At 44.4% G+C, this 18,167-nt stretch overlaps 1 protein-coding gene across 1 annotated transcript; it reads left to right on the plus strand.

The window, feature by feature from the left end:
- Window positions 1-16,997: 16,997 nt before the first annotated feature.
- LOC138498224 (protein LDOC1-like) lies at window positions 16,998-17,486 on the plus strand. Its single transcript, XM_069622091.1, has one exon. The coding sequence runs from the start codon at window positions 16,998-17,000 to the stop codon at window positions 17,484-17,486; it is 489 nt and encodes a 162-aa protein (XP_069478192.1).
- Window positions 17,487-18,167: the final 681 nt, after the last annotated feature.

Genomic DNA, 18,167 nt, shown 5'->3' on the forward strand with positions numbered 1-18,167 from the left:
CAGACACGACAACTCTCTTATCCCCACTCACATTTGCAAGCAAAACGTATGATGTTACGAGTAAAGTGTGCAATCATATCTATAACTAATGGACTTTTCTCCATTGGCCTCCCAGGAAAGTTAAGTTATTGGAACTTCACATGAGTGGGTGCGGGAGTGTGAATTCAAAAAGATCCATAGCCTGCCATAGCCCGTGAAGCACAATTTGGATTGACACTTGGACTGTTATATGCCACATTGATTGTATTTCTCGATCATATCACTGCTTTACCAATTACGAGCTTTGGAAAAATACTTTTTTCCTCCGTTGGCGACCCCGAGCGCCACATCGCCTTGAATGAGAAACGTGTACAACTGGGTCAAGATATTTTTTAAACAAGGACTTTTATAGTTCATCAAAAGAACATTGGTAGTATTGTTGCTCTACCTTTTAGTTTTCTTATGAGTGTGTGGTGGGAGTGTGACTATACTTAAGATATGCTAAATAGCCTGCCATAGCCCGTGTTTCTTATTTTTAATGTGGAGTTGCACTTTATACCTAGCTTGAAACCTTAATCACAATTTTCTATAGAACTCCAGTGGCATGAATGTCCTTGCTTTGTTTTGTTTTTTCATTTTTGAATTCAATTACATTTCTGAATAATTATTATTTGTGAGCACAACATACTTTTTTAAAAATAACAAAGCAAACTTAATTAGCATATTTCATCATCTTTGGCAAAAACCTTTTTCTGCAGCTAATCTAGGGTTTGCTAAGAGGCGCTGAGATTTTTATATATTTGTAGTTGGCTTGGATGGGGTACTAAATTGCACCTTTCAGCAGAGGCGACTGTTGGACATAGATCCTTTGAGCTTTACCCTAAGGTGCGGTCACAATCTAAACCACCATCATTAACGATTGAGGGCTTATCAGGTTGTGAAGAAACAATATTGTTTAGGTACTTCCTTGACCATCAGCAATCTTTAAGCGGCTATTTATTCAAGCTCTTCTCAATCTCTTTAGTCTTCTGGTCTTCTAATACAAATCTCTAAGAGGTACTTTATTTTTGATTTAGAAGCAGCAAGTGCTTCATAGAGCAACCTTCGACTTCAGTTGTAATGACTCATAATTCACATGGTATGCCCAGCACTACATCTGAATCCTCAAAAATGTCTAGTAAATCTAAGAAGCTCAAATGTCACAATGATGAGCTGATTCAAATTGAAACAAGTTCAACAGTCATGAATGTTGATAATATCAATATTAAGCATGACAATGTTTTACATGGCCTGGTACAGGTGGAAATTCATCATGAATCTTCGAATGAACGGGCCATGATAACTGCTATAAAAAAGGACCTGAAGCTTAAAACATCAATTCCCCAGTCCAAGTTGGGGATACCTGCTGCTCCTTAACACATATCGACCCTGAAGATTTACTTAATTGTGTGGAAAACAATTATGTGTCTGATGTTTCAATGCTTTCACCTGTCATGTCGGCCGAGCTATGAAAGCGTGGGAGATTGTCATTGGGACCACACGCAACACGTGCAATGCTGCCTCATGCTGTTGAAGAAGTGTACCTAAATAATAGGGTTAGTGCCCTAACGGTTAATCCAGAAGAGATACCCTCAAACACATTGCTAAGAAACTGTCCTTATAACATCCCTGAAGCAATTCAGTCAAACAAATCACCTTTATTGATTAAAAAGGAGAGCCCTATTTTCTTTATCATGGCTCGAATTCAGTTCAGAGATCTCCACAATTAAGTCATCTAAACTCTGGTATGTTAAGAGAAGCCTTATGTCTACACCTCTAGCTAAGATTAGCACACCTCAAGATTCTACTTCTCCTAACATCTGTTCCTTTCTGGTATTAACAAGAATTCTGAATTTACTGGATAAGGGCCATGATGTTACACAATAAGAAATACGAGAGGTTAAATCCTCTCTATCAGAGATCCTTGCCAAGATGAACAAGTTGGAGGGATTCATTCTGGCCTATGGGATTCAAACAAAAAATTCTCAAGCTAATACAAAGAAGGAGGTTCGTGGAATCTTAATGCAAAGTCAGACTTGACATGTGGGGTCCCAAAGAACGTTTTAGTTCTGTTTTTCTCTCACAGACCTCACCCTTACTTGGAACCAAGCATTGAACAAAAATGGGGGTTGACCATCTACAGGGGGTAAAGATACATTATACTTTTATATGTGGTCAAATCTCAGATGAAACTATACAGGAAAGAGAGAGGATGTATGAGATAGCGTTACCATTAATGTGGCTAAGCTTGCCAGTATAAAAGAAAATATCAAGACTCTTCAGCAAATTATGGGTTGTGGTCCGAAGTCAGTGCCAATGGAGCCTGTGTTGAAACAGGAATCTGAGGGTCTGGACACCCTCTCGCCTAACAGTCCTACACCATTGACAGATATCATTGGGCAATCACAAAGCACTGTTGAACAAAGGGGATGTGAGAGTCCCTCACTTCAGCCTGAGTCGCCGCGATCACCTGTCTTTATGGTAATTAATTCTCGAAGAACAAAGCGTAAAGAGAGTAGAGCTAAAAGAAAGGCCAACACAAATTATTATAATAATTGTCTGACAAAAAACACAAAAAATAGACAAGCTATGAACATTGTGGCCCATAATTCTTCAATTAAGAACTTGTGTAACCTGCTCAGGAGGAAGAGTTAATTGATTTAAACAGTAAGCATGAGCAAAAGTATGAAAAACACCACATGACCAGGGTACAGTCTTCCGGTGCTTTGATTGGTCCACCCCCACTAATTAAAACTGAGAAGCAGGTAGCCTCTTTTGCGAAATGCCAGTCAAACACAGCCACAGCCCCTAAAGCTGCTAAAATAAAGGTCTCGCAGGTTGATGCAATGTCTCGGCCAGCTCAGTTTCTTAATGGAGGCGTAGGCACTAAACAAAGTAAAATGTCGCCCTTTTTCCCATCTACGTTAAAAAAAACATATGGGGAGGTCATAGTATCCGCACCTACTGCGGAACTCACAGCTCAAATTATCTCTAAATCTTCATCGACATCAAACACTTAGGAAAATCAGGCTAATATCCTCAATACTCAGGTGCTGAACTGTTTTCAAAACGGTTCTCTCCCAAATCTACCCACGATAACACAACCTACACCAATTCAAAAACAATCTTATTCTTAAAAAATCATGGGCTGGGAGAATGACCTTAAAATCAATGGCACCCGCAGAATCAACAGATCATGCATGCTGGATGTTATCAAGCAAATTCCAGCACTTAGATCTCCTATCTCAGATGACATTAAATGGGTTAAATTACCACAAACTAACAACAATCATATGATCTGTGAGTTCCATTCAATTACAATATAGAAGCTCATCTGAGAACAGTGCCACGATCTTCTGACTCTGGGGTACAAGTTCTTTCTAATGAATTCCATAGAGGAGGCTAATCCATTTATAGAGCTTTGTATACAGGATCCCGGAAATGCAAACACTGTTCAGCTGCAGGATAGCAACACTGCAGGAATACATTATTTGCTGGTGGCTCAGCTCTTGACCCTTGCTAAGAATGTTCAGAATTTGTCTTGGGTGGAGCCAGTAATGAAAATATTTATGACATTTCAGCAAGGGATTTTGCAAACCGTAGCATCAAGGCGATAAATATGTCATGGAATGTATGTGGCTCAAATAATATGAATTCATTGTTCTATAATGAAGGTCCTGCCATCAAACCAACGATCATGCTACTCCAGGAGACCACAGCGGGAAAAGAATTCCAGCTTGATGGTTATTTATTTATTTATTTCATTTATTTGCATTTTTAAAGCGCTCACACAGCTCGGGGGCAACTAGGCGCTGTTACAGGAATATGTCTCTTAGTTGCGTATTTATAATGCGCTTAAAATCCACATTCACATGTTCAGCCAAGAGAGTCCCACTAGGTCGCGGCACAGTGGGGGGGCTAGCTATCGCCAATGACAGAAGCCTCAATATTAAAATGCAACCAATTCACTCTTCTGATAACTTTCTAGCTATTGAGTTGCAATTCATGGATGAAGTGGCATTTACTTTACTAATTGTTAACTTATACTGGAACCCGGTGAGACTCAAGCTGTCAGATTTCCTCTCCAAAGTAACTTCATTGCTTGAAGATTGGGTAACTACACATTATAAGAACCAGATTATCACAGGAGGGTAATTTAACTACAATTGTTTAGGGGTTTAAGGCTGAATAATTACCCAGAAACACAAAATGTGATCTCAATAAGTGATTGCAGGGGGGCAGGAATGGGACACCTTCTTAGCGGAATGGGAAATATTTCAATTGGAAGCTGACAAAGAGACATTGACGTACACTTGGTGGAGAGGCACTGCCAAGTCCAGGATTGACTATTTCTATATATCTGCATCAATTAGAGCTAAATGTGGGAGAATTACCATATGAAATCCAGGGTTAGGAGACCATATGATCCTACAATTCAATCTCTACATTGAAACATCACTCTTTTAGATCATCCCATCATTGGCTTTTCTGGAGGATGAACGACGTGGTCTTTCACTCAGATGTAACAACAAAAGTGACAACACATTTTTGAACCTATCGAGGAAGAATCTCCACGTCTCTGATATTTTGAACTCTAGTAACTCGCTCTTCTCAGATAGAGCAGATACAATTACTGAAATTGTACTAAAATGCCGTAAGACGTGTGTAGGCCTTTTTAAGTATGAAAACAGCAAACTCCAGCGTCATGTTTACGACAAGGACGTTGCACAGTCTAAATGGCTTAAAAATAGCAAAATTAGAAGTCTACAAACTCAAAATCTCTCTGTTGTCCGCTTCCTAGAAGGTAAAAGGCATATATGTCAAACACATAGACATTTTGTTAAATACATGAAAATTGGAATGCATCTAAGAGATAACCACGCTATGATTAAGAATCTTTGCAGTCATAATACAAAATCGTTTTGGTCTTCAATGAAGCAAACCATCGGTGATACTAAAGTGACCATGGACTCCTCTGTAACAGAGGAGGTGTGGGTCAATTACTTTACTAACAAATATCAACTGCTGTCACTATTTCATGAAATCAGTGTCCCTTGTGAGAGATCTTTTACACTAGGTCCATGTCCTTGGGAAACAGTAGACATCGAATGGGCTATAAACAAGTTAAATCCCTCAAGAGCTGCGGGCCTAGACGGTATTCCTGCCTCTGTCATAAAGAAAGATCCTATCTTATGTGCCTCTATCCTAAAAATCAAATTTGACAAGATATTTCAGTCTAATTATATTCCCAACACATGGACTCAGTCCCTGATAGTAAACATTTTCAAAAAAGTTGACCCTCTTGATGCATCTAATTATAGGCCAATAGCACTTACCAATGCCTCTTCAAAGGTCTTTTCTATTCTAATTCTTAAAGATCTGGAGAGCATCATTCAACAATCTGCTATTGTATCACGCTTCCAAGTAGGATTTCGCAAAAGAATAGGAACATCACTTAATGCAACAATTTTTGCTCTCCTTTTAGAGACAGTAGAACACAGTTCAACAGGTCCAATATTCATGGCATCATTGGACATGACATCAGCCTTTGACTGTGCCATTAGATCAATTCTATGGCAAACATTACTGAGATATGGCATCCTTGTAAATTCAGTTCATTTGGTGTCTACACTACACTGAGAGACATCATATAAAATACGTATTAATCAGGAAGGATCCTTAACTCGTTCTATCCGGACACATGTTGGAGTCAAACAGGGGTGTAATATCGCTTCCACTTTGTTCAATCTTTAACTGTGTGACATGGATCAAATCTGGAAAGCTCTAACAATACCTCCTGTTAGAATAGGTAATCTGAGACACAATTGGCTAGCTTTTGGTGATGATTTGATTTTTTTCGATAGAACATCTATCAGACTGCAAACCAAACTTCATCTTTTTATGCAAAATGCTATCGCTCACAATTTACAGGCGAATGCTCGCAAATCCAAAATTGTGGTTTTCTCAGGCTCCAAGAGATTAAAAACTGTGATTTGGACCTTGGGTTCAGAACACATCAAACGTGTTCTGAAGCTACGATACCTTGGGTATAATTCATGTAATTCTTTTGCGGTTAATATGTGGAAGGAGTCTTTGGTTAGCAAATTACGTCCACTGGTGTCCCAGATAGAGTGCCTCTTCAGAAAGCTTTGCAAATTCTCTTTGTTGCCAGCAATCAAATACTATGGGCCTGCTGGTTCAATGACTACGGTACTGGTAAGCTTGCCGGTACCGTAGTTATCGGAACGGCAAACTACGAGTTCTGCTTGTGGGTGCCTTTTCACCTGCCAAGTCGGACCTGGCGGGCGGAACGGCACCCGCGAGCTGAGCATGTAGGATGCACCGGCACCAGTCTGAATGGCGCTGGTGCATCCAACCTCCCCATTCCCACTGAGCCCTATAGGGCTCAAACGGGAATGGGGAGTAAACGTTTCTGGCCCCTGGCAATGGGGAAATACAGGGTCTGCCAGGGTTGTAATGGCCCTGTATTTCCCAATTTCCCCGGAAAAATTTGCAAGTTTGGCGGCAGCCTGCTGGTTTTACCAGCAAGGCTACCGCCAAACTTGTAATGAGGCCCAATGTCTCTAAGGTCGAACCAATTCTGCTTTACGGTTTGGATATGTGCCTCCTTGACTTGGGTGACTACTTGAATAGCATTCAGGAATGCCTATGAAAGGAAGTTCTTGGGTTTTCTAATTCCTTACTCAATGCAATAATTAGGCATGAATTGGGGCTTGTATTCTTATCGTCAAGATTTCTCTGGAGGTTATTACTCAACTATTCTTAGTCTTTAGATCCACATCATAACTCCCTATATGAGGGCTTGAATAGAATGATGAAAGAAGGTGCTCCTAAATCTGTACTAAAATATGGGTCAAGAATGCAATTGTTGTTGTTTGATATAGGAGCCTGTGAAGAAAAATTAATATGTCGCCCAGAGAGTGTTAACAACAAGTTATATACACATGACTGGCCTAACACTGTTGACTCTATGGGTAGCTCTAGGCTGCATCGGGAGTATGCTTGTTTTCCACGGAAAGGAGATTATGTGTGCCCCTACCTGATGACCTTCCCCTGTAACAATGCATGGGCACTTTAAATGAGATTTAAATGTAATCATTTTTTAAACAGAGAACGTACAAAACATTGGGCAGCATCAGCAGTGAAAGTACACATTATGACTTGTCGGTTTTGTTCTAGCTCAATTAGAAATGCTGAGACACTTGGTAACCATATGTTCCCATTTTGATCCTATTAGGCTCAAAACATTTGGTCGGGATAATAATGGTTCAGCTGAGCGTTCTAGAAACTTCTTATGGTCAAGACTCATGTGGGGTGAAAACGATGCATTGAAAAAGGTTTTTGCCAAAGACGATGCATTGATTATTTCAATCACTTGTTTTAACTGTTATGTAGACAAAATTGCATGAGTTTGTTCATGGGTAAAGATATTCAACTTGCTGCATTATAAAAATTTGCATAGGATGGGAAATCAAAAGCTAACAAAAGAGAAAGGGTAACTCACGTTAATTAGTGTATTAACACAGAAGAACACGTTACTTACCAACTGTAACGTTCTTTCAACTGGATGTTCCTCCCACGTATTCCTCATCTTGTGATACTTCGTTAACTCCGGCTTCGCTGCTTCAGAAAAAAAAATTCTTGGCAGAGGGCGCTGTGCTCGAGGTCGTGGCGTTGATTGTCCCTCAACGTACTCCGTACTCAGTCGACGTCATCGATGGTATAAATAGCTTGAGCCGCGCCCGTTGCTTCAGTTCTGTTTTTTCGATGAAATATATATATATATAGGAGGAACACCCAGGCGTGTCCCATGACTGATACATTCTTCGTGAGAGGAAAGTGTAAGAAACGTAAAACTGTACTGTGGGGTAGGATGGGAGGGTCGATGAGGAATACGTGGGAGGAACATCCAGTCGAAAGAACGTTACAGTTGGTAAGTAACTTGTTCTTTGAATGGATTGTGTCCTCCCACGTATTCCTCATCTTGTGATAGGCTCCCACAGCAGTATCAATTTTTGGAGGCGGGAGTACTAATTTCAGTTTTCGTGGACAGAATGCAGAACTGCCTTTGCAAATAAACCCTTGTTAGAGGAGGCAGTGTCCAAACAATAATGTTTAACAAAAGTATGCATTGTTTTCCAGGTTGCAGCTGCACAAATATCTGCTGCTGGGACCCCCCTCTTTAGAGCCGCAGAAGTAGCCATTCCCCTTGTAGAATGGGCACGAAGCCCATCTGGTGGTTCTTTTCCCCCTAATCTGTAGCATCCAACTATGGCTAATATGATCCAGCGGGAAATGGTCTGTTTTGTTACAGATAAGCCTAATTTATGATCAGTATAACCCACAAACAGTTGGTCATCTTGTCGCAATTTAGCCATCCTTGAGATGTAAAAACTAAGAGCCCTTTTGGGATCTAATCTGTGTAATCTCTCCTCTTCTTTGCCCAGATGAGGAGGAGGATAAAAGGTTGGTAGTACTATTTTTTGTGACAAATGGAAGTCCGAGACTACTTTTGGCAAGAACGAAGGTTTAACTTTAAGGACTACCTTATCTTTATAAAAAATAGTATATGGTGGTTTGCATGAGAGAGCCTAAAGTTCGCTAACCCTGCGGGCTGATGATAGGGCCACAAGGAGGACAGTTTTTAGAGTCAAAAGCCTCAATGGACATGAGTGCAGAGGCTCAAAAGGTATGCAAGTCAAGAATTTTAATACTAAATTTAAGTCCCAAGTTGGTACACGAAAAGGTACTGGAGGGTATACATTAGTAAGCCCCTTTAAGAATTGAATTATTAACGGTATTTTGAAATATGAAACCTCTTCTGAGGAGCGCTTGAAAATGGACAGCACAGCAAGGTATCCTTTGATTGTTCCTATCTGGAGCCCCAGATTAGCTAGATTGAGTAGAAAAGAGAGCACCATTGGGGTGCCAAACTGAAAAGGGTCCACATCCTTGTCTTTGCACCAGTTACTAAACCTGTTCCAGCGACATCAGTACAAAGATTTTGTTGCTGGTCTTCTGGCCGAAGATTTCCATTACGTCATCCGGAAGATCCCAATCCTTGTATCTCAACCTCTCAGAAACCATGCGTGAAGGTTGAGTGTCTTGACCTCTGGATGGAGAACCCGACCTTCCTCTTGCAAGAGAATATCCTCTCTTTGCTGAAGACGTATTGGAGGGCAGATGGACATGTCTAGAAGGTCCAGGTACCACGTCCTCCTGGCCCAATCCGGGGCAACTAGGATCATGGTTTTCCTGAACTTTCTCAACCTCCTGATTACTTGAGGAATCACGGGGCCTGGGGTAAATGCGTACAGCAGTGGAAACTTCCACTCCACTACGAATGCTTCTCCCAGAGCTCCTCTTTGAGGAAATTCCCTTGAGCAGTACTGATCGCACTTCCGGTTGATCGCGGTGGCAAACAGATCCACTTCAGGGGTTCCCCAAAGGGCGAAGATCTCCAGAAGGACTTCCTGAGCCAGCTCCCAATCGTGAAAGACCGTGCTCTGCCTGCTCAGAGCGTCTGCCACCGTGTTCTTCTCTCCGGCTAGGTGAATTGCCAACAGAGAGATTCCTTCTCGTATTGCCCAGAACCAGAGCTGCATTGCTTCTCTGCACAGTGGCAGTGACCCTACTCCGCCTCTTTTGTTGAGGTAGTACATGGCAACCGTGTTGTCCGTCATTATCAGGACATTCTTTCCCTGTACAGAGGGCAGAAAGGCCTTCAGAGCTAGTCTGATTGCCCTCAGCTCCAAAAGGTTGATGTGTAGTTTGGACTCTGATGGAGACCAATGACCGCTGATTGTCAGATCGTTGGTGTGTGCTCCCCACCCCGTGAGTGAGGCATCCGTCACTACCGTTATCTCCGGCCATGGTTGTCAAAAAGACTCTCCCTTGAGAATGTTGTCATTGCAAGCCCACCATAGAAGATCCTGAGCAACTGCGCTCGGAACTTGCAGAAGATCCGACATATTCCCTGAGAACTGGGACCACTGAGTTCTAAGTGCCCATTGAAGGGATCTCATTCTCAACCTGGCCTCTGGTGCTAGGAAAATGCAGGATGCCATGAGGCCGAGCAACCTGAGAACATCGAAGGCCGGTAGATGTTGGGCATTCTGAAACTTCATTACCATCTGCTGGATGTGGAGAGCTCTCACTTCTGGAGGCGAGGCTTTTCCCGATGAAGTGTCCAAGACTGCTCCGATAAACTGGAGTTTCTGGGATGGTATCATGTGGGACTTCTTGAAATTGAGGGAGAAGCCCAATTTGTGGAGGAAGTGGCAGGTGATCGAAAGATGTTCCTGAGCTTGTTCTGGAGAACTTGCTCTGATCAACCAGTCGTCCAGGTAGGGATATATGTGAATACCTCCTCTCCTGAGACTTGCTGCCACAACTGCCAACAGTTTGGTGAAAACGCTCGGGCGGAGGTCAACCCGATTGGCAGAACTCTAAACTGATAATGAGAATTGCCAATCGCGAACCTCAGGTACTTTCTGTGCTTTGGATGGATTGGCACATGAAAGTAAGCATCCTGAAGGTCCAATGATACTAACCAATCTTGGAGTTGGAGAGCCTGAAGGATCTGAGAAAGAGTCACCATCTTGAACTTGTCCTTCCTGAGGAACTTGTTCAAGTTTCTCAAGTCCAAGATGGGTCTCAGTCCTCTGTCCTTTTTTGGGATGAGAAAATATGGGGAGTACCAACCCCTGTTCCTCTCCGCTACAGGTACCGGTTCTATGGCACCTTTCTCTAGCAGGGTTAAAATTTCCTGCAACAGGAGTGGATCTGGAAATTTGGCAGAGTTGGCTCCCGGTGGATGATTCTGAGGCCTTTTTAGAAAGCGGAGATAGTAACCTTGGGCTACTGTTTCCAGTGCCCAAGAATCTGAGGTAATGCCCCGCCATTCTTTCAGATGTTGAGAGATCCTGCCTCCCACTGGTGTTTTGTGTAATAAGGTCTCAGAGGGATTTGGAGGAGGCTGCAGGAGTGGCTGAGGGTAGAGATGCCGCTCCTGAGGCTGATTTTGCACCTCTTCCTCGTGTTCCACGAGGGAAGTTTCTTTTTCCCCTTTGAGAAGCCTGTCCTCTTCCTCTACCAAAAGAGGAGTAGTATCGAAAAAAACGAACCCTCCAGGAAGATGAGCCGGAATAGGGTTTTAGAAGCTAGCGCAAAGAGGCGCTAAGTGATTTAGCTGCCGCTTTCGAGGTCTGAAGTTTTTCTAGGCTTTCATCAGCCTTTCTGCCAAAGAGCCTCGAGCCATCAAAGGTGTTAGGACACTTACCTGGCCTTCTCGTCGCATCCGTTCCCGGACGTGGCAGTTATACCCATATTACCGGCTTGGGAAGCGTGGCTGTAGGCAGCGGGCCGGCGCTCGCTTGCATGCGCGAACCTCGCGGGTAACCAGGAACGGGCAGACAAGCTTGTGTTCCAAGCCTCGTTCTGGTGCCCGCTCGGCCATTACGCATGCGCAGTCCCGCTAGCTTTCCACGCCTCGCTTTCGTGCCGGACGCTGTAAATAGCGTCCAGCCCTCTACTGATCGCGTCTTAACGCGGTTTGTTCCCCACTTACCGTCGCTTGGTGCCTTGCATCAGGTTCCTGCTCCTTGGTTCCTGCTTCCTTGTCCAATTCTCTGGCCTTCGGGCTGCCTTAGCTCCTGTTGGGTCCCTTCCTTGTGGTTCCTGCCCTCCAGTTTCCTCTCCCCTCCCTGGGTTCATTTCTATTGGGATTAGTTTCCCTTGGCTCTGTGGCTCTTAGGAGGTTGTGGGGTTCCCATCTTGGCCTTCTCCCTCTCCTTGGGCCTCCCTGTTCCCTGGGTCCACTCTCTTCCTGATCTCCTTGTTTGCCTGGATCTTTCTTGTCATATTGGCTCTGGGTGCCAGCCCTCCTGATTATCAACTGCCTTGGTGGATCGTGCCTGGACATCTTTGAAGACCTCTCATCCTCCAGTTGTGAACCTCTACCGGATCATACCAGCTCAACACCTCATCACCTCCCTGTCAGTGCTTGCACTGTCCCGACGTCACTTTAATCCGCAGGGAGGTGAGCCAGTGGCGTTGGGAGGTGATTCCAATCCATCCCTGTTTCATTAGGGTTGGGTCGGGGTCGCTTCCTAGCGTTACAATTTCTGCATTCAGTTTGGAGGTTTACCAGTCTGGCGTCACCGGCGAGACCAGCAACTGAAACTTCAGGTACGCAGCGCTCCAGAGACGCACAGCTTAACAAAAGGGCAAGTTCAGAAGTCTGGCTTGCACGTCCGCAAATCTGCGTAGCACAACGCTTGCAGCCATGGATCTACTGATACTATCAGCAGTATCCAGTCCAGACTGGAGACATTCCCCCATTGCCTCCTTCCCGTCTTTGACTATATTCAGGAAGCCTTCCCTTTCTTCGCCTTCCGGAATATGATCAGCCGCTGTCGAAATACAGTCCCACAGGGTATGGGTAAACCTGGCTAGGGTACATGTGACATTTGCCGACTGAAGTGCCATACTGCCTGATGTGAAAACTTTACGTGCCCAGGCATCAATTTTTTTATCCTCTTTATCTGGAGGGATAGTTGGATAAGCAGTTTGTTTTGAAGTAGATGCTGCCTGAATGACTAAACTCTCTGGAGTCGGATGTTTATTCAAATATTCAGGATCTATTCCAGCCGGTCTATATTTTCTTGGAAAAGTGCTATCTGCAGCAGCAATAGTCTCTGGCTTCTCCCAGTTTTCCTCTACAGTCCTTTGGAGGGCTCTGTGGAAAGGGAGAACAGGATCTTTCTGAGGTCCCTTGACGATTATATCCGTCATGTCATCTTGTTCATAAATGGGTGAAGTATTACCCCAACCCATATATTCAACTACCCTGGTCATAAGACCCCTGTACCCAGCATCTGCATGCTCTGCAGGATCAGGTTTGGCGAACTCTAATTCTGGGGATGTGTCAACTCCACTGGCAGAATGTAGAGTATCACTCAGGTTTCTCATTCTAGATTCCTGGTCAATAAGTTCCTCAGGAACCTGTCTTGTACCATAAGTAACTCCCAAAGGAGTAACCTTGTCTTCTTCTGAAGCAGACTCTTCATAGATTGCTGACATAGATTTGAAAAAGTCTGACCTGGGCAAAGGAGTGAATCTCCTTTCTTCCTCTTCCATCTGCTTCGAAGGAATTGGCAAATCCCTCAAAGTTTTCGAAGGTGTCTTCAAAGATGACTTTGATAATGGCGTTGATGACGCATTTGGCTTTGGCGTCGAAATTATCGACGTCGAGGGCGTCGACGAAGTTGTCGAAGTCTTCGACGACTTGTGTTTCTTGCACGGCACTGGAGAGGTGCTCGAATCTCGAAGAGTCTTCGACGGTTTTACGTCGACTCAAGGTTTTTTGGATTCCTCGACGCTAACGGTCTTAGCCATGGTAGCCTTGGACTTCCCTTTGTCGTCCAATAGAGCGACTTACGGGGTATGGCTTTTTCGAGGGTCTTTCGAGGGGGTCGAGGCCGCATTCTCGAAAATCTCCATTATCTTTTTGCGGAATTCTTCCCACTTACTGGGAGAATCCGATTTAGTCGGACAACGAATTTCTTCGGTCGACTCTGAAGAAGAAGATGATGATGAGGGAGATCTATGTCTCCTCTTCATTTTTTTTCGATGACGATGAAGAGTGTCTCGATCTACTCCTAGATCGAGATCTCTCTGAGTGCCTATGGCGATCCGATTCCTTAGAATCAGTCGCTTTATTGTGTCTTTTTGACGAAACCTTTTTTGAGGCCTCCCATCCCACCGACAGTTTACCTCTCCTCTCACAAAGAGCTTTTTCGGTCATAGATTGGCAGGACCCGCAGTCGTCGGTTCGGTGACTGGAACCGAGACACCAGAGACAAATCCGGTGGGGATCGGTGATCGACATCTTAGATCCACAATCTGAACACTTCGTAAACCCAGTTCGGAAAAACGGAACTGAAGCAACAGGAGCGACACAAGCTATTTATACCATCAGTGACGTCGACAGAGTACGGAGTACGTCGAGGGAAATCGACGGCACGACCTCGAGCACAGCACCCTCTGCCGAGAATTTTTTTTTCCGAAGCAGCAAAGCTGGAGATAACGAATTATCACAAGATGAGGAATACGTGGCAGGACACAATCCATTCGAAGTGTGTTGTGCGCTTTGTAATGATGAATTTGATGTTTTGTGTCTTAGATATTTATTGTAATTTTTCTCTTGATGTATTTAAAGTATCATGTTTAAGTCGGTTTTGTAAAGGTTTTAAATAAACCAAATACACATGCATTTAGAAAAAAGCATAGCAGAGATGTTAACAATGCTTTTGCTGCCCTTGGATCCTTTGGAAAGGCACAAAAAGGAGGTGGAGTGGAAAATGGAAACATAAAAGCTTTTAGGCTTTTATTGTACACTCCACTCATTTGAAAAGGAAACCCATTGCTTGTGCACGCAATTGAAGAAGACTGTGGGCCTCATTACATGTTAGGCGGTAAGGGTTTACTGGTACCGGTAAGGGCACCGGTACCGGTAAACCCTTACCGACTTACTACGAGTTCCCTTTGCGGGACCCGACCTTAACGGCTGGTTTTACTAGCCGTTAAAGTAGGGTGCCGCAAAGGGAACTCTGTGCTAATTACGGTACCGTAATTTGCGGTACCGTAATTAGCGCCTTCCCCATTCCCATTATGCCCTATGGGGGCAAAAATGGGAATGGGGAAGGGCCTTGGTGAATGGGGAATTACCGCACCCGCTCACTTTGGAGAAGGGCGGTAATTCCGCCATCCACCAAGACGGACACGGTAAAATACCGGCGGCAACCATGGCGCTAACAGCGCCATGGTTACCGCCTGCCGTGTAATGAGGCCCTGTGTGAACTAAGTGACACGCTGCATGGTGGGGGGTGGAGTAAGGACTCCACAACATTCATAATTAAGAGAACGATTTTGTGAAACAAGAGAGTTGCTGTATTTTGGGAGTTGGTGTAAAAACCCATAGATTTGTAACCAAAAGGAAGACATTGGGCCTCATTACTAGCACCATGGCTACCCCCTTACCGCATACCGGGTCCGGGTTCTCGGAATGGGTACTTACCGGGTCATTCCAACCTTGGAGGATCCAGTAAGTCCCCATTCTGAGAACCATTCCACATTCCCATTTGAGCCCTCAAGTAGCTAATAACGGTACTGCAATTTGCGGTACCGTAATTAGCTCTGAAGTCCCTTAGCGGGTCCCGTCCTTAACACCTTGTCAGACCAGGCGTTAAGGAAGGGACCCGGTAAGGGACCACAGAATATGGAGGTAAGGGATTACCGGTGCGGGTAATCCCTTACCTCCTACCTCGTAATAAGGCCCATTGTGTACTAAAGGAAACCATACATATGAAGAGGTGTTGAAAAATTCCAAAGTGTGCAGAATCCAGATAAAAGGAACACAGGAAACCAGAAGAACATAGCATTGTGGGCAACGCAGTAGGAATAATCCGTTCTCAGAAGGGGTGAAGAGAATCCTTAAACCTTGCTCTGAAAGGCAAGCCATTTTATAGTCATCCTGACAAATAGAAACCACTCTAATCAAGCTTTGGAAATCTAAAATATACTTTTGGTTTTCCCTTGACTTCTTTGCGATGACTATTCACAGAAAATACACTTTTTATTAATTTGTCATGGCCAATGAGCAGAGGTGTCGTGGGGGGGAGGGGCTAAGCGGGCTATAGCCCCTGGTCTTTTGGTTGTAGCCCCTGATAGAATCTCAGGAGCTACAACCGAAAGGCTAGCTAGCCCCCAGTTCCACAATCCCGACATTAGTGTAGCCCCGGGTCTTTTCCAGACCTAGCAACTCCCCTGCCAATGAGTAAATTACTTATAAATTGGTAATGTTCTTTCTGATGGCAGTTCCTCCTGCCGATTCCTCATCTATGATATCTATCTCATAATAGCTGCTCTTTGGAAACTTTTCCACCAGCAGGAGTGCAGCGCGGCTCAGCATTGACTTAGTTTGAAGTCTCTGCGCACCCTGCACCGGATATGACATCAGGGCCAGTCTATATCAAAGCGCCTTGCCCAGTGGCCTTCCAACCTTTTTCCCTAGCACTCTGAGTCTGTGTCACAAACTTGGGCAACTGGCATGCATGGCAGAGGTGGAAATTCAGCCGCCAGTAGACTGTGCCATTACATTGTTTTCCAAAGCGTATGCGACGGTCTAGTGGTTTTCAACATGGCCGCCGCCGAGTTCTATTTACTATCCTTTACTCGGCAGCTCGGCGCGTTGCAACGTCCTGGATTTCTCCTTGTTGCTAGCACTCCATATCATTTCCCTTGGCGGTGTTCCGCCCGTGCTTCAGCTTACCTTTTGTTCTCTCCCTCGCTCCGATTTTTCTTCCTTCCAGCTCCTCGCATAGTAGCCTGTTATTTCCCTTGTCTTTCTGACTCAGTCACCTTACCTTTTTTTCTTTTTCCCCTTTTCTGTCTGCCTCTTGTCTCCTCTTCTGTTTTACTTTGTTAAGGAGAAGCCTTCCTCTCTCGCTTCTTTCTAGTTTTCTGTTTTTGACATATTTACTATTCTTTTTGGTTTCACACTCCTTTAACTCCTCACGGTCATTCTGCGGAGTCCATCTTTGCGCCATCCAAGGCAGCCAGGTTACCGACCTTCTGTGTATTCTACTTACCGGATCATCAACAGTGACTATCTAGTTTTTTTTATGCCATAGGCCTTTTCCCCTACAACACTCCGGCTGTTTCGGAGAGGAGTCACCGAGATTCCCTGGACTTGAATCACGGTGGCTTCCTTCTGAAGCAGACCATATCTGCACAAAAAAAAGAAAGCAGACTCTCTGCGAAACCGAAGAAAGAGGCTGGATTATTCGTCAACTACTTCAGGTGAGGAGGAAGGGGAAGAGGGGGTATTCCAAATTCTGAGTGAAGTTGAGGATATTACCGACAACCCTGATAGCTTGCAACGCCTAACAGAGATAATGGCTACACCACAGCAGATTCAAGAGCTGGTGGCAGCGGTCCAAACCCTTAATCTTGAGGTTCAGGCACTCAAGACAGACAATGCAGCTTTACAGCAAAGAGTGACTGCAAGAGAACAACAGACTACTGATCTCCCCCATTTGCCCCTGGGTTCAGGAAAATTTAATGGTTCTGAAAGGAAGGTAAAGGAATTCCTGGAGGCCTGTAACATTCATTTCGCCTTTAGAAAGGGCGCCTTTGCTTCGGATCATGCCAAGGGGGATTTCATGATTACTCACATGACGGGAAAAGCTTTGGCATGGGCCACTTCACTGGTGTCTCAATCTGACCCTGTTCTACAAGATTATTCAGCTTTCCAGAACCTCCTACGACAGACGTTCTTAAGGACAGAATGTGCCTATTTTGCCTGTGAGGACCTGTTGGATGTGTGCCAAGGAAATTCAGACCTACTTATGTACATCTCAACCTTTAAGAAATTAGCGGCATAGGCTGGCTGGCAAGAACAGGCCCAATACACCATTTTTCGCAGGGGTCTGCGAGAAGAATTAAAGGATGAGCTTGCTCGGATTCCTTGTCCCGATACGTTTTCAGACCTCCTTAATGCAGTTCTGAGAATAGATTTCCATCTGACAGAATGAAAGAATGAAAAGAAGAAGAATCGTGATACTTCCTTCTATTCAGAAGCAAACCCCTTACCTTCCTCTCCTGCTATGCGCCCCATCAGAGATGAGCCTATGCAAATAGGAACTGCTCGAGCTCTGTTAATCCCGGAAGAGAGAAAGAGAAGAAGATATGGGAGCCTCTGTATGTACTGTGGCGCTTACACCCACCTTTTGAGGGACTGTCCGGATGTACCCCCTAGGAGATCGGACGGATTATCGAGGGACGATCTCCAGTCCCTATACAACCCTTTCTGTTACCTCCGCAAAGACATCTGAAGATACAAGGCTTACGGTTGTGGCCGTCAAAATCCAGTTCAGAAGAAGAGAGGTTGTCACACAGGCCATGCTGGACTGCAGTGCTGCTGGAAATTTTCTGGATACCCTATGAGCCGATAAAGTGGGTCTTAAAAGAATCGCTAAGACGGAAGATCAAAAGGTAGAAGGAGTGGATGGAACACCCCTGTGTTCAGGTCTTATCACTCATGCTACTGAAGTGGAAGTCTTCAT

Source organism: Ambystoma mexicanum, chromosome 5q, assembly GCF_040938575.1.
Source record: "Ambystoma mexicanum isolate Mex_15411 chromosome 5q, UKY_AmexF1_1, whole genome shotgun sequence".
NCBI classification, from domain to species: Eukaryota; Metazoa; Chordata; class Amphibia; order Caudata; family Ambystomatidae; genus Ambystoma; species Ambystoma mexicanum.

Excerpts from the sequence above, each read along its gene's own strand:
- LOC138498224 (XM_069622091.1), top strand. The coding sequence starts at position 16,998 with ATGGCTACACCACAGCAGATTCAAGAGCTGGTGGCAGCGGTCCAAACC.